The sequence below is a fragment of the Lutra lutra genome, chromosome 16 (genome assembly GCF_902655055.1).
Source record: "Lutra lutra chromosome 16, mLutLut1.2, whole genome shotgun sequence".
In the NCBI taxonomy this organism is placed as follows: Eukaryota; Metazoa; Chordata; class Mammalia; order Carnivora; family Mustelidae; genus Lutra; species Lutra lutra.
Window position 1 is genome coordinate 14,908,011 of NC_062293.1, and position 14,844 is coordinate 14,922,854.

General features: G+C 51.5%; 3 protein-coding genes across 6 annotated transcripts in view; 1 reads left to right on the top strand and 2 right to left on the bottom strand.

Moving 5' to 3' along the window:
* Positions 1 to 21: 21 nt before the first annotated feature.
* Positions 22 to 4,343, bottom strand: PSMC5 (proteasome 26S subunit, ATPase 5). 2 transcript variants are annotated; one of them, XM_047707787.1, is made up of 12 exons: positions 4,230 to 4,343; positions 3,583 to 3,654; positions 2,468 to 2,537; positions 2,055 to 2,152; positions 1,827 to 1,883; positions 1,520 to 1,750; positions 1,092 to 1,218; positions 800 to 990; positions 611 to 709; positions 415 to 525; positions 236 to 322; positions 22 to 131 (listed from the first exon to the last, which is right to left on the bottom strand). In XM_047707787.1, exons 1-12 carry the CDS (start codon positions 4,251 to 4,253, stop codon positions 78 to 80), a joined length of 1,221 nt encoding a protein of 406 aa, XP_047563743.1. In that variant the 5' UTR covers positions 4,254 to 4,343; the 3' UTR covers positions 22 to 77. The 2 variants fall into 2 exon arrangements, with proteins under 2 accessions (XP_047563743.1, XP_047563744.1); XM_047707788.1 differs by lacking the exon at positions 4,230 to 4,343 and adding an exon at positions 3,826 to 4,008.
* Positions 4,344 to 4,643: 300 nt separating this feature from the next.
* On the top strand, positions 4,644 to 12,841 carry FTSJ3 (FtsJ RNA 2'-O-methyltransferase 3). 2 transcript variants are annotated; one of them, XM_047707782.1, is made up of 20 exons: positions 4,644 to 4,862; positions 5,034 to 5,139; positions 5,421 to 5,467; positions 5,595 to 5,674; positions 6,082 to 6,181; positions 6,274 to 6,468; positions 6,741 to 6,856; positions 6,975 to 7,079; positions 7,166 to 7,266; positions 7,495 to 7,575; positions 7,665 to 7,808; positions 7,953 to 8,088; positions 10,434 to 10,618; positions 10,755 to 10,878; positions 10,954 to 11,219; positions 11,447 to 11,532; positions 11,618 to 11,717; positions 11,805 to 11,988; positions 12,080 to 12,174; positions 12,260 to 12,841. In XM_047707782.1, exons 1-20 carry the CDS (start codon positions 4,796 to 4,798, stop codon positions 12,450 to 12,452), a joined length of 2,511 nt encoding a protein of 836 aa, XP_047563738.1. In that variant the 5' UTR covers positions 4,644 to 4,795; the 3' UTR covers positions 12,453 to 12,841. The 2 variants fall into 2 exon arrangements, with proteins under 2 accessions (XP_047563738.1, XP_047563739.1); XM_047707783.1 differs by having other exon boundaries at positions 10,954 to 11,215; positions 11,443 to 11,532.
* A 119-nt stretch (positions 12,842 to 12,960) lies between these two features.
* The window catches only part of DDX42 (DEAD-box helicase 42), a 41,200-nt gene continuing 39,316 nt past the window's right edge, over positions 12,961 to 14,844 (bottom strand). For both annotated transcript variants that reach the window (XM_047707779.1, XM_047707780.1), the window contains one exon: positions 12,961 to 14,613. In XM_047707779.1, the coding sequence (XP_047563735.1) occupies positions 13,879 to 14,613 (735 nt within the window). In that variant the 3' untranslated portion in view covers positions 12,961 to 13,878. The remainder of the gene's footprint in view (positions 14,614 to 14,844) is intronic.

Consider the following 14,844-nt stretch of genomic DNA (forward strand, 5'->3'; position numbering starts at 1 on the left):
CTCAGTAACAGACTAAAGTCCTTAAAGGCTTGTCCTGCAGAACTTTATTTGAGGGATCCACAGAGAAAACAAGCACCTCACTTCCACAGCTTCTTGATAGACATATTTTTCTCACTGTCCTTCTGCATGACCTGGAGAGAGAAAGCATTCAGTTATAAATGGAATAATGAACACATGCTCTGGCCCCCCTGCTCAAAACCCCATCTGCAAGGGTAGAGAGACGGGAGGCCTCTACCTTGGCGACAGCCATCTCGAAGTCCTCCTGGGTGACGTGGACTCGCCGCTCCCGCAAGGCGTACATGCCGGCTTCAGTGCACACACCCTGAGCAAAGCAGGGAAGCCAGACACTGCTGCTGTGTCCCAGAAGCCACAGCTTTCTGCCTTAGCCCCCCTTTCCTTGGGCCCTCTGGTTACCTTCACTTCAGCCCCTGATGCTCCAGGCATGAGCTCAGCGATTTTCCGCAGGTTGATCCCCCGGGTCAGGTTCATTTTCCGAGAATGAATCTTTAAGATGTCCAGCCGGGCCTAGAGAGGGGGGAGAGAGGGAAAGCCTGAGCCCTGTGGCCTACCCCCACAGCCAGAGCCACTCCCAGCTCTGCCCCTCACAGACCTCCTCATTGGGGGGCGGGAATTCAATTTTTCTGTCGATGCGCCCAGGGCGAAGCAGAGCAGAGTCCAGGATGTCAATCCTATTCGTGGCCATGATAACCTGAGTGGAGAAAGGGGGTGGTGGCGGCATCAGCCAAGCCTTTCCTCAGGCTGCACCTTGCCCAGGGCCTTCCCTTGGACGCCACCTCACCTTGATATTCTTGGTGGCCTCAAAGCCATCGAGCTGGTTGAGCAGCTCCAGCATCGTCCGCTGCACCTCACTGTCCCCTCCAGAACCCCCCTCTAGCCGTGAGGAGCCAATGGAGTCAATTTCGTCCATGAAGATGATAGACGGAGCATGTTCTCGCGCCATGACAAACAGCTCCCTCACCATCCTTGCCCCTGTGCAGAGGCCAAGCTGGCGTTACGGAGGCAATGAGCTCCCTACCCTCACCTCCACCCCCTTACTTCTGCTTGGTTTTCATGTCTCTGCCCATAGTTACCTTCCCCAATGAATTTCTGTACCAATTCAGAGCCAGAAACGCGAATAAAAGTGCAGTCTGTATGATGAGCCACAGCCCGGGCCAACAGTGTCTTCCCAGTGCCTGGGGGTCCATACAGCAGCACCCCCTAGAGAGAAATAGCAGGACTCAGAGCAGAAACCAGTCCCATTACACTAGGGAACATGTATCAAGTGCTCACTCTGGGCTATACCCTGTGCTCGATGCCACAGGTATAAAAAAATGAACGTTGAGGTCCTTCCTAGCGCTTTTCTCTGAGCTACTGCAGTACCCTGGCAGCACTCCTCCAAGCCCCTCTTCCCTGGGGAGGGCCAGCGCAAGTGGGGTCTCCTTACAGGGGAGTGACACCTCCCCTGGGGCAGGACGTGCCAGTAACAGCGTGACCCTCCCACACAACTCTCGCTTCTCACCTTGGGCTGCGCAATGCCCAGTGCTTCAAAGAGCTCGGGATGCTTGACAGGCAGCTCGATCACTTCTTTGATCTCCTTAATCTGCTTGTCCAGTCCGCCAATCATCTCATAGGTTGAGTCTGGCACCTTTTCCACCATCATCAGTGACACCAGTGGGTCTACCTTGTTGGGCAAGATCTTGTGCAGAGTGTAGCTGTCGTTTCTTAGAGCCACGCGGCAATTGGGTGTCACCTGGGCAAGGGGAGAGTTTCAGGAAGTGATGCGGAAAGAGCTGAGCCCAACCGCCCGCCTCACCTGCTGCACTCACGTCATTAATGTCGATGTTCTTGTCCACGTCTACAACAAACTTGCCTTCTGGATGCACCTAAAGAAACGAGGGCTCATGACCTTTCCTGACGGTCACCGAACCATCCACCTCGCCCAGGAAGACCCATGAGCCCTAAAATAACAAAACAGTGTCCTGGCAAGACTCCACACAGAAGCATGAGAATGCACAGGGCATTGGGCTGCTCCCTGGAGGCCCTGGTGCCTTTACCTTAACCAACACTTTTTTCTTATCCATGGCCCGGACTACTTCCCCCACGTAGGAGCCCTGTTCCTGCAGCAGCTGGAGCTCTTCCCGCAGTAAGCGAACTGGATGGGAAAGAGACATAATGGTCACCCAGCTTCTCTGGTGTCCCCTCTCCTACGACTCAATTCAACAGGCATGAATGAAGCACCGTTCTGAAGTTTTAGAACACAAAATAAGGTCAAAATTTAAGTCTCTAAAGGGATTACAATGTAGCTCGGGAGAGGCATGCATGTGAACAGCTAAGTAACAGTGCAAAGCATAGCCTCAGACTCTATGAGAAATAAGCACTGAACGTGAAGGCTCAGTTTAGGGAGATTCGAACAGTCAGACCTCGGACAGACTGTCCAAATGCAGCCTTCCCATCTTTCCCTCCTCACCTTTTGCATTAAGCTCATTCCTCTGTGCCTGCAGCCTCCGGAGATTTTGGCTCTTATCATTTACAATCAGCTATGGAGAACAAGAAACAGAGCAGAAAACATTAGGAGGTTAAGCTCTTGGCCAAGATCCTCACAGGCTGGTATGAGCTGAGTGACAAGAGCACAGGGCACCTGCACGTTCCAGATTGTCCAGTAGGATCCCAAGGACTCTGTCCTTACTTCCAAGAGTCTCTTTGGGGCCTAGGGCAGCCATCAAAAAAGGCTAGTTGTCCTAACACACTGCTCCAGGAATAATAAGCCTTAACGGAGAAAACTTAGGCTGCCTCACATAGTCAATTTCTTGTGAGGCAATGACATGGTAGACGGGGAAGATCACTGAGTCCAAAGCCCAAGTTCTAACTCCACTGTTGCCAAAATAACAGGTAGGTAAAACTAAGGGAAGCCACTCAAAAGGTCAAGATCTGTTACCAAACTGTAAGCAAATATGGCATTACTTGCCCTGCCTCTTTTCTGGACTACTGTGGAGGACAAATGACACCACATGTAAGAGCACTTAAAAAATGATAAATCTTATATGATAGCTGCAAATGTACCAGGAGTTTAGAAATTGCCCTTGTGACTTTCCTTCCTCCAATGTATGTATTTTCCTTATTGCTAGAGTCCCTGCTCCCTCTTTAGGCTGGAGCACTGCGCTGCCCAATTCCTTTTCACTAAGTCCCAAGAAATCAGCATTAAACAGACTGGGCAGTTCGGCCTCCCTCCCACTCTCACCCTGCCCCAACGGGAGTGGGCTAAATCTCAAGGGAAACTTCGTGTTCCCTTACAAAACCAACTCTCACATTCAGACTACTTCTAGACGGAATGGCATTTGGCTAAGAGTACCTTTTAGGTTAAAACTTAAAGTTTTCACGATGTCTAATAAACTTCGAAGACTTTTTACCTTCAAAGGGGTGGGAGTTGAGAAAAACGAGAGACTTAACTTCATATACGTCCTATAGCTACCAGTTACTTCTTTTATTGCGCCCCCCAGTGGAACTAAATGGATTTATAGAAACACACTCCATCAATCCTTCATCCCTCGTCTAGCTACCTGTGGACCTCGAGTCCGTCCTCACCTGGAGTTCTTCAATCTTGGACAGGTAATACTGGCGGAGTCCACTGCCTGCCTTCCCCTCTTCCAGCTCCATCTGAAAACACAGTGTAATTATAAAACAGGCCAACAAATTTTCAAGGGAAAAACCCACTTGCAGCTTGGGCTTTAGAGGAATGATCTATCTGGGTTCGAATGCCTCAGTCCATCTCTAACTAACTCCACTTCCCCGTGACTAAACTAAAAGCAGAATGAGAATGCCGCCTACCTCCTAGGACTTCCAGGAGAATCAAGAGACAACATACACGGGAGCGCTTTGATTCAAGCGCTATAAAAACCCGAGGTACCATTGCTAGAGGTGGAGCCACCTGGAGGAACGGGGCCCTACGTCCTGCGACTCGCGGACAAGCCGGTTCCCGTTCCCATCGTTCCCCTCACTCCCTCCGCTTGCACAGGGTCTTCTTCTCCCGGCCCTGCTCTGACCCGCCGGGGGCGGCGCTGACACAGCAGATCCGGTACCAGGCACGGCCCAGTCTGGATGGGCCCACCCACCCCCGAACCCCCGACCCATCCAACCCACCCGACCCTGCTGCCCCGGCCGGCGGGCCACCTCAGATCACGCCTGCTTCGCATCGAGCCCCCATCCCCGCCCGGCCGCTGCAGCCGCCATACCTGCTCCGGTCCGTCAAGCGCCATCTTTCCTCTCTCACGGAGACCGCCGGCATCCGAGGCGCTTTGGCGCGCAGGCGCAAAAGCAGGGGCTTGAAGCCCGGCGACCCTAGAAGAGAAGAATTCCGGGTCAATGGGCGGGGTGTGCGTCGAGACAATTACAAAAACAGAGGCCATGATAGGAAGGTGGCTACGCGAGGTCAGTAGCTTGGAAAGGGATGAAAAGACCACAGAACTATTAAATGTTGCTCTCTAGGAACTCGGTTTTAGTTCAGGTAATCTGCTCACCTTGTCCCACCTTCCAACTTCCAATACTTGAGAGTATAGACAAGAATTTGCGGCCACACTCAAAATGGCGGAAACGTGGAGGCGGGGACGCAAGTGGAAGCGGACGTACGTGTGCTGTCCACATGTGCTTCTGCCAGAGTGGTGAAAAGGGCCCTGGTTCATGGTGTTTGCAGAGTTAGGTAGGGAACGGAGAGCGGAATTTAGTGGTCCAGAAGGTCCGGAAAGAGACGTTCCAGTTTTTACTCTGTCCCCAGACCGAGTGACACTTCCCCCGTTTCACCATGGGCAAGAAGGGCAAGGTCGGGAAGAGCCGGCGGGACAAGTTCTATCACCTGGCGAAGGAGACCGGTGAGTTAGTGTCCTCGCCGTCTGCGAGCGAACGAGTGACCTTTTCGATTCGCTCCCTCCTTCCCGAATATTGAGTTCCTGTTCCCCAGAAGGGGTGGTGGGTTGTGAAGCTGCATAAATCACCCTGGGAAAGCGCCCCACCGAGTATAACATTTTGTCGGGTGCCCCCAGGTTACCGCTCCCGTTCCGCTTTCAAGCTGATCCAGTTGAATCGCCGCTTTCAGTTCCTGCAGAAAGCTCGAGCCTTGCTGGACCTGTGTGCTGCGCCAGGGGGATGGTGGGTAACACCCGGCACCTGTGGCTCTTCATGGCTGCTTTCTGGGTTCCGGCGTTGGATGACTGAGGGTTGCTTTGGGGGAGGGAGGGTGGGATACAGTAATACCAGTCTCAAATTTTTCCCTAGAGGTAGGTCTCAGAAAAAAGGTCTGAAACTTGTACATTATATGCTCCGGCCACTGCACTTGGTAGCGGTTCTTAATACGCATGGTGAGAGAGCATATTGCCAACGGAGGGGGACAACAGTCCTGGATTACTTTAACTGGTATTACTTTCTTATAGGTTGCAGGTGGCTGCTAAGTTTATGCCTGTATCCAGCCTTATTGTAGGTGAGTAACAGGTGGGCCCTCCCTGACTGTGAACGGGTTGGGAGAGTGGGGTACTAATTGCGTTCTACATTTCCTTTTTCCTTGCTTGAGGCAGCCTTTTGGAACTCTCTGACCTGATTTCTTCCAGGAGTGGACCTGGTTCCAATCAAGCCTCTTCCCAATGTGGTGACACTCCAGGAGGACATCACGACAGAACGCTGTAGGCAGGTAATAGGAATCTCTTTTCCCGTCTGCTTTATATGCAGACACTCACGTCTCTCCCTCTCACCAAATGCTCTGGAGGCAAGCTTTTTCAGTTTAACATGCCTTGAGCAGTGCCTGCATCGTCTGTATGACAAGGCCCATGACACCCTTAGGCTCCATTGCAGGCTTTATTTAATCGGTAATAAGGTGTTTGGAATTGGAACAAGTGCAGAGATATTGTTGAAATTTTTTTCAATAGGAAAGGGCTCACTAATAGACTGTAAGCTCCGTGAAGACACACGTGAGTTGTTTTTAATTGTTGCATCCAGCGCCTGGCATGGGATTTGGCCCGCTGTGGGCATTGAGCAAATGCCCACGTGGACAAATGGCTGAACGATAGCTGTTGCTGTGGTTGCTTTTTTTCCGTATAGGCTCTGAGAAAGGAACTGAAGACCTGGAAAGTTGATGTCGTGCTCAATGATGGGGCCCCCAACGTTGGGGCTAGCTGGGTCCATGATGCTTACTCACAAGGTGCTGAGAGTGGGGGGCATGGAGATGAGGGTGGACGTGCGCTTGCCACTCAGGCTGCAGAGGTTCTCAAACTAATTGTCTCTCTCCCACAGCCCATTTGACACTGATGGCTCTGCGTTTGGCTTGTGATTTTCTGGCCCGTGGAGGCTGCTTCATCACAAAGGTTTTTCGTTCCCGTGACTATCAGCCTCTACTGTGGATCTTTCAGCAACTCTTCCGCCGTGTCCAGGCCACTAAGCCCCAAGCCTCTCGGCATGAATCTGCAGAGATCTTTGTTGTTTGCCAAGGTGGGCATCACTTTTTCTTTCTCATGAGTTGGTTTCTTAGCCACCAAAGCATACTTCCCTTTTTTTTTTTTTTTAAGATTTTATTTATTTATTTGACAGAGATCACAAGTAGGCAGAGAGGGGGAAGCAGGCTCCCCGCTGAGCGGAGAGCCCGATGCAGGGCTCGATCCCAGGACCCTGAGATCGTGACCTGAGCCGAAGGCAGAGGCTTAACCCACTGAGCCACCCAGGCGCCCCAAAAGCATTCTTACTTATACACCCTATCATCTTAGGATTCCTGGCTCCTGACAAGGTTGACAGTAAATTCTTTGACCCCAAGTTTGCCTTCAAGGAGGTCGAAGTTCAGGCCAAGACTGTTACCGAGTTGGTGACTAAGAAGAAGCCAAAGGTGTGTTTGGGGAATGGGGCCACTCTCAGGTCTTGGAGTTCAGGGGAACTTGGGCCTGGTGCATCCTGCACACACCTTAAGAAAGGACTTCTCAACCTTCCTTCTTTCCCTCCCTAAGGCTGAGGGTTATGCTGAGGGCGATCTCACACTCTACCACCGTACTTCAGTCACTGACTTCCTCCGAGCTGCCAACCCTGTTGACTTCCTCTCCAAAGCCAGCGAAGTGAGTCCTTGGATTGGAGGGGTGCAGGGAAGCTCCAGAAACATGTCCCTGAAATAATCCTGACTCCTTTCCTTTCTCCCAAACAGATCTCACTGGATGATGAAGAGTTGGCCCAGCATCCAGCTACCACTGAGGACATCCAGGCGTGCTGTCAGGATATCAAAGTGCTGGGGCGCAAGGAGCTCAGGTATGCCTTGGGGTGAGCACAGGTGCCCGCCCGGAGTCCTCAAGGCAGGGAAGGGCCTTTGAAGACACAGCAGCATTTTTCTTCCTGAGGAGATGATGTGAGGAATTCACCCAGCGCTGGATATTGGGGAACAGGATGCGCCTGTGTTAGAGATTTGGGAGGGGGGCCTATAAAGGGGACGGGGCAAAGAGGGAAACGTCAGGGTCAGTCATGGTATTTCTGGGGCAGGTCCCTCCTGAACTGGAGAACAAAGCTCCGGCGATACGTGGCTAAGAAGCTGAAGGAGCAAGCGAAGGCCCTGGACATCAGGTGCGGCGGGAATCCACGCAGGGTGGGGGTCGGCGGGGGTTGGCGGCGTGTGTGAGGAAAGAACCAAACTGCTGGTGCTGTTCTGTCAGCCTCAGTTCCGGAGAGGAGGAGGAGGGTGAGGAGGAGTCTAAGGCTGGAACTGGGCAGCAGCTCTCTAAGGAGGACGAAGAGGAGGAACAATTAAATCAGACCCTGGCAGAGATGAAGGCGCAGGAGGTGGCAGAATTAAAGAGGTGAGAGGAGCGGGGAAGAGCTCGGGGAACGGGAACCCCCACCACAGAGTTCCTCAGGGTGTGAAGATGGGGGAAGAGGATGGAGGCACAGATGGGGAATCCTGAGAGCTAGGGCAGGTTGAATTCCTCATATTGTCTGCTCAGGAAGAAAAAGAAGCTGCTGCGTGAGCAGAGAAAACAGCGGGAGCGTGTGGAGCTGAAGATGGATCTTCCCGGGGTTTCTATCGCAGATGAGGGGGAGACTGGCATGTTCTCCCTGCGCACCATCCGGGGTCACCAGGTGAGTTGGGCTGAGGGCAGATCGAGGAGACAGGACCGCCTGCTTGCTATTTGGATGGGGGGTGGTTGTTGCATTGGATTTTTTTTTTTTTTTTTGGACAGAGATCACAAGTAGGCAGAGCAGCAGGTGGGGGTGGGGTGGGCTGGGGAAGCAGGCTTCCTGCTGAGCAGGGAGCCCAATGCGGGGCTCGATCCCAGGACCCTGAGATCATGACCTGAGCCGAAGGCAGAGCCTTAACCCACTGAGCCACCCAGGCGCCCCAGATTTTTTTTTTGAAGTGTGCTGAATGTTTACAGCTCATAGTTACTGTGTTCATCTGTGAAGGGTGACTCTTTCAGTGAGACTGGGCAGAATAAACCCCCGAGTTTTGTGCCTGAAAGGCCAGGAAGAAACACACATCTGAAAAAATGAGATGAGGAACATTTATGAGTGTGCTGTGGATTTATTGTTGTGGAAGCTAGAACATTAGAACCAAGAGGCCCTCTCTGCAGGAAGCGTGGGTTCTAGCGGATGCAGCCACCAGGGTCCCGGGGATGCCGGGATGTGTGATGGAGGGTTTTCCTCAGAGGAGGGCTCAGTGGGACCAGGTTCCCCGAGACCAGGTTAGCCCCTTGCTGCTATAGGCTGCTGCTCCTGATTAAAGCAGCGTCAACAAGCAAAATGAACTTCTGAGCCTCCGGCGGGAATGGAAAACCAGGTACTCTGTTACAAGAACAGCAAAGAGAGCGTAGTGGTTCTGCAGTAGACGACCACTTGGTCGTTCTTTGCCTTAGTTTTCTCATGTGTAGAGAATGATAGAACCTACTGACTATAGAGTTTTGGGGAGGAATTTTTAAAAGAGGGTTTAGGTGTAATCCTTGGTAATGTGGTGAACTCTGAAGAACTACTAGGTAGCTGTTATGAGGAAGTAAATTTTGAGGCTGATAGTTTTTAAGTGAAATAATTGTTCGATGTGTATTGCCTGGATTCCTATATTCAGTGGAAACAACATTTGTAGGTCGTATTATTCTCAGGTGATTTTTTGTTGTTGTTTTCTCTCATCATGTGCTTCCTGAGAATAATTTTCTTTTTTTTTAAAGATTATTTATTTATTTATTTGTCAGAGAGAGAGAGAGAGAGAGAGAGAGAGAGAGAGAGCAGGAACACAGAGAGCTGCAGGCAGAACAGGCAGAGTGAGAAGCAGGCTCCCTGCTGAGCAAGGAGCCTGATGTGGGACTCGATCCCAGGACTCTAGGATCATGACCTAAGCCGAAGGCAGATGCTTAACCAATTGAGCCACCCAGGCATCCCCCTGAGAGTAATTTTTTAAGAAAAACCAATGTTTTAGACTATTTTAAGATTGGACAGTATATAGGCTTGAGGTGTTTATCTCTAAGCCTATCCTGCTACCACTGGAGAGGAGACAGCCAAGTGAGCTAGGTCAGTGAGCTGGCTTTGAATGGACTTTTTGGGAAGATTTCTTCCTAAAGGGGCACCTGAGTGGCTTAGTCAGTTAAGCCTCTGCCTTTGGCTTGAGTCATGATCCCAGATTCCTGCGATCAAGCCCTGTACTGGGCTCCCTGCTCTGCGGGGAGCCTGCCTCTCCCTCTTGCTCCCCTTGCTTGTGCTTGTGTGCGCTCACTTTGTAAAATCAATCTTTTAAAAAAAAAAAAAAAAAAAAACCACTTTTTTAGAGAGTGAGCACATGTGCACCCCACAATGGGGGGAGGGCAGACTCTCAAGCAGACTCCCCTCTGGCAAGGAGTCCGATGTGGGGCCTGACCTCACAATCCCTAAGATCATGACCTGAGCGAACACCAAGAGTTGGACCCCACCAGCTAAGCCAACGGTACCCCTAAAGTGGGATTTTTTAATTATTTTTTTAAAAATAATTTATTTATTTGCCAGAGAGAGAGTATACACGAGCAGGCAGGGAGGCAGGCAGAGGCAGAGGGAGAAGCAGGCTCCCTGCCAAGCAAGGAGCCCGATGTGGGACTCGATCCCAGGACTTTGGGATCATGACCTGAGCTGAAGGCAGAGCCACCCAGGCATCCCAGGATGTTTTATATTTAAGTTTTTGTCAGAGAGCACAGCAGGGGGAGCAGAGAGAGAAGCAGACTTCCCACTGAGCAGGAGCCTGATGGGGGGCTTGATCCCAGGACCCTGGAATCATGACCTGAGCCAAAGGCAGACACTTAACCGAGCCACCCAGGCGCCCTGAATGGATGTTTCATGCACTTAGCCCATCACTTCCCTGTCTGTATTTGCCAGTATATTTTCAAAAGTTGCTAAGATAACAGATACAGGGGAAAAAAGTGGTATATGCCTCCTAAGAACCCTTGACCTCTTTCTCTGTCAAATGCCAGCTGTTGGAGGCGGTCACACAAGGGGATATGAGTGCTGCAGACACATTTCTGTCCGATCTGCCAAGAGATGACATCTACGTGTCCGATGTTGAGGACGACGACGACGACGCATCTCTGGAGAGTGACCTGGATCCAGAGGAGTTGGCTGGAGTTGGAGGATCTCAGCATCTAAAGGACCAAAGGCGGTAAGTGGGGGTCTGTGCAAGCAGAGGCCTTGACGCCCTCAGCATGAGCCCTGAAGCAGAGCTGGGCACAGGGGTCGCCAGAGGGAGTTGGAGAGCAAGTCCCCCAAGCCCCCACCCACTGTCCTTGGGTCTACAGTGTACGATTTGCTGAAGTAGAAGATGATAAAAAAGAAGAGGAAGAAGAAGAGAATCCACTGCTGATACCGCTGGAGGAAAAGACGGTAGCGCAGGAAGAACAAGCCAGTCTGTGGTTCTCTAAGGTAGGAAGAGATTTGGGGGCCCAGACAGACAAGGAATTCATAGGAGACCGGTGGCTGAGTCTTCCCCTCTCCCAGGATGGCTTCAGTGGGATCGAGGATGATGCTGACGAGGCACTGGAGATCCAGCAGGCCCAGCTACTATCTGAGAGCCGTCGGAAGGGGCGACAGCAGGGGCCACAACCACCTCCCAGTCTGAAGACTGAGAAGAAACCTCCCCAGGACCAGGAGGAAGACCCTAAGGGGCCAGAGGCTCGAGCAGCAGCCAAAATGGCCCCTGGGCCTGGCAAGGAAGGGGATGGCAGCTCGGACAGTGACAGCGACAGCAGCAGCGATGAAGAAAGGCGAGTGGCTGCAGCTGTTCTGACCTTCTCTCCATGTTCAGGGTTTCCATCCTTGGTTGTAGATACTTTTAAAAAAATAGTGATGATCTTGAATTAAGTGGTCTGTAGTATAGCCTGGGGGCCTTTCAGGAAGTTTCTCAAGTATGCAGTAGGAAGCGGGGTTGCCGTGAGGCAGGAGTGGGGCTGGGGACTGGCGGCACAGTGACATGGTCATCCCCCTTCTGCAGTTGGGAACCCAAGCGCGGGAAGAAGCGAAGCTGCAGGCCTAAGTCCGATGACGACGGGTTTGAAATCGTGCCTATCGAGGACCCAGGTTAGCTCAGTACCTTACGAAATAGGAGGGGACAGGCGGAAGTTTGGGTTGGAATGGAGCTTTGACTTTCCCCTTTCCTCCCTAGCGAAACATCAGGTACTAGACCCTGAAGGCCTGGCCCTAGGTGCTCTCATTGCCTCTTCCAAAAAGGCTAAGCGGGATCTCATAGATGACTCCTTCAGCCGGTAAGGGGGCCAGGAAATCCCGACAGGCGTCCCTGGAGGGGGCTGAGTCAGGGGCGTGATTTCAGGGCTGCTGTCCTCTCTATCTAGGTATGCATTTAATGAGGAGGAGGGGGAGCTTCCTGAGTGGTTTGTGCAAGAGGAAAAACAGCACAGGCTCCGGCAGCTGCCTGTTGACAAGAAGGAGGTGGAACACTACCGCAGACGCTGGAGGGAGATCAATGCGCGGCCCATCAAGAAAGTAGCCGAGGCGAAGGCCAGAAAGAAACGGAGGGTAAAGAGTGGGGCTGCCTGCTGCTCGAGTGCCGAGGCGGGAGTGGGGAAGAGTCTGCCTGACTGAGCACCACCCCCTCGCCCCGCCACAGATGCTGAAGAAGCTGGAGCAAACCAAGAAGAAGGCAGAGGCTGTGGTGAACACCGTGGACATCTCAGAACGCGAGAAAGTGGCTCAGCTTCGGAGGTATAAAGGAGAGAGGGGGCACCCACAAAGGTACACGGGGTAAAAAGGGTGGCTGGGAGCCTCTGACTGTCCTTTCCATTCACAGTCTTTACAAGAAGGCCGGGCTCGGCAAGGAGAAACGCCAGGTCACCTATGTGGTAGCCAAAAAAGGCGTGGGCCGCAAAGTGCGCCGGCCAGCTGGGGTCCGAGGCCACTTCAAGGTGGTGGACTCAAGGATGAAGAAGGACCAAAGAGCACAGCAAAGGAAAGAGCAGAAGAAAAAACACAGACGGAAGTGAGCAGAGCCACCAGGACCCCTGAGAAAACAGTGTGAGGACACGGAGGTGTGATTCCGGCCCCCCTGGTACCAGCTATAGGCTTCCTTGTGTCGGGAGTCTGCTGGGAAGACAGGTGGGGTGCCTAGAACTCTCGCGGTGGTCCTGTGGGGTGAGGGAAGATGTTCCCCTGCCTGAAGGAAGGTCTTGGGCCATGTCCTGTTGATGCTGCTGTTGGCACCCCCCCACCGGCCCCAAGCTCTCTTGTTAGGAACGTGGAGACTAGATGAACAGTCTCCTGAGGGGAAGGTTGGTGTTGGAGTGGCAGTCGCTCTTTCTGGGCAAGCTGGCCTCTCAGGCCTTCCCCATCCTCTTCTGTTATCTGAATAAAACCAGGGTAGTATCTTTTCTGACTTTTAGTTCCCAATTCCCATTAAGCACTAACTCAAGACAGCTGGGTGTTTGCACCATGCACTGTTAAAAATCATAGTATATACTCACTGTGAAGTAGAAATGACAAACAATCCACAGGTCCCAGTAGTAAAACATTTACTAGAGCAAGCAGAAAGGAATGCACATCTTAAAGAAACCTTCACAAAGTCACAAAATTCGAAGTATGTATATTTCTTTTCCTTTTATAAACAAGATAGAACAAAAAAATCATCAAAATCATTTCAGCAAAAGATTTTTCTACCATTGTGGCAAGTTAAAAAAAAAATACAATGAAATAGAAGACACTTTAAAAGCTGTTGAGTTTTTTTTTTTTGTTTTTTGTTGTTGTTGTTTTCAATTTAGTAACACTTCAGACCTGGAGCTGTCTTGTTTCCAGGATCATCTTCCTCTTCGAGGGTAGAGGCTCTCTGGGTCTGGCAGGCTGCTGCTTCCTGTCTCAGGACTGGATACAAACCTGGCTGGGAAACCTGAGCATGGACTCCCACTTAGACATCTCCCTTCCCTGCAAAGTCTAGAAGCATCAAAATGCTTCCCCAAACCTCTAACGCTTCAGTGGGTTGAGTTTGCAGAAAGCCAACTCCTAAAAAGCGGACTGACTGCCTGGCCACACGGCTAAGAAAAGAAATCTTACTTGTAGATGTTTATAAGGTGACATTTTAGTAAAAAATATAACGCTACATATAATATAAACCTAGAGTGAGTTTTGTGCCCTAGAAGGCCCTTTCTTTCAGGGTATCCTCAGTCGACCTTCACAACTCACCCAGAGCCCAACAGAAGGTTCCCAGCTCTCACTGCTTCCAAGGACCAAAGCAGCTTCCCAAGACATCTGAAAACTGATCCAGATGAAGGGGTCATGTCTCCAAGCTCCAGCTAATCCACTAAGGGCAGGGGGTCCTTATACCTTGGGCCCCAACCCAGCCCTGAGACACCTAGTTACCAAAAATCTTTCTAAAAATAAAATTAAAGACAACTGATTTCACACTGTGGCACATACCCTCTAACTGTCCCATCGACTTTTCTTGCGCTTGGGTGGCTCGGGGACAGCAAAACCATCAGCTGTCTTATCTGTCTTGCTGTCCACCTTGTCCATCTTGCTGTCCACCTTGGGGTCCACCTTACTCTCACGGTTACAAGCCTCTTTCCTGCTTTCACCATTCCGACCATCGCTTGCACCTCGGCTCTCTCCTGCACCTCGGCTCTCTCCGTGTCGACCGCCACCTCCTCCATGCCTGTTCTCCCCGTGACGGTGACCATCAGCATGACGGCTGCTGCTGCTGCTGCTGCTGCTGCTGCTGCTACTTTCTGGGTAGCGGTATCCGTCTCCATGGCGACCACCATCTCCATGACGTGGACTGTCACCATGCCGATTGCCACTCTCTCCATGACCGTGACGGCTGCCACCCCGGTTCTCCGTGTATCTCTCTCTCTTCCCATTGCCTCCCCCAGGCCCTTCTCGGCTGTTACTCCCTGAAGCTGTACTGTTGACTCCCTGTGCTCCAGGAGAAGGGTAGGTCACTGGAACACTGCTGAGGTTCCCAGTATTGCCAAAGCCTGGGATACCCTTGGTGGCACTGGGAATGGGGCTTTCTGGACTGTTATGGCCCTGTTGGGCTGAATTAGTTGGAACAGAATTCAAGCTCCCTGCACTAGTCCATCCACTTGCCCCAGCAGCAGAGCTTCCCGCTTTCTGGTTGCTTAAGCTGGCAGCAACAAAGTGACTCTTGTACTGTGACTAAAAGAGAGACAACAATAGCTAAGACAGTAGGTTCAAGAAACTTGGATACATGAAGCTTGGAAATGAGAAGATACATAGAAATTCTATGCTCTCCTGGTACTGTAGGCCCCACAACCCTGTTCCTCTATTAATGAGAAAGAATAAATCTAGGGGACCTAGCTGAAACATCAGTCTGAACCCAGATAAAATGCATAAACTAAGGCTCAACCGGTTATCTAGCTAACTAGA

What these genes read in the sequence shown, in the direction of transcription:
- PSMC5 (XM_047707787.1), bottom strand. Translation starts at nt 4,253, where the DNA reads ATGGCGCTTGACGGACCGGAGCAG. An exon ending in AGAACATCGACATTAATGAC is followed by an intron (nt 1,751 to 1,826) that starts GTGAGTGCAGCA and finishes CCCCTTGCCCAG; the next exon opens with GTGACACCCAATTGCCGCGT. An exon ending in CATCAGGGGCTGAAGTGAAG is followed by an intron (nt 323 to 414) that starts GTAACCAGAGGG and finishes TGCTTTGCTCAG; the next exon opens with GGTGTGTGCACTGAAGCCGG.
- FTSJ3 (XM_047707782.1), top strand. Translation starts at nt 4,796, where the DNA reads ATGGGCAAGAAGGGCAAGGTCGGGAAGAGCCGGCGGGACAAGTTCTAT. An exon ending in CGACAGAACGCTGTAGGCAG is followed by an intron (nt 5,675 to 6,081) that starts GTAATAGGAATC and finishes TTTTCCGTATAG; the next exon opens with GCTCTGAGAAAGGAACTGAA. An exon ending in GAGGTGGCAGAATTAAAGAG is followed by an intron (nt 7,809 to 7,952) that starts GTGAGAGGAGCG and finishes TTGTCTGCTCAG; the next exon opens with GAAGAAAAAGAAGCTGCTGC.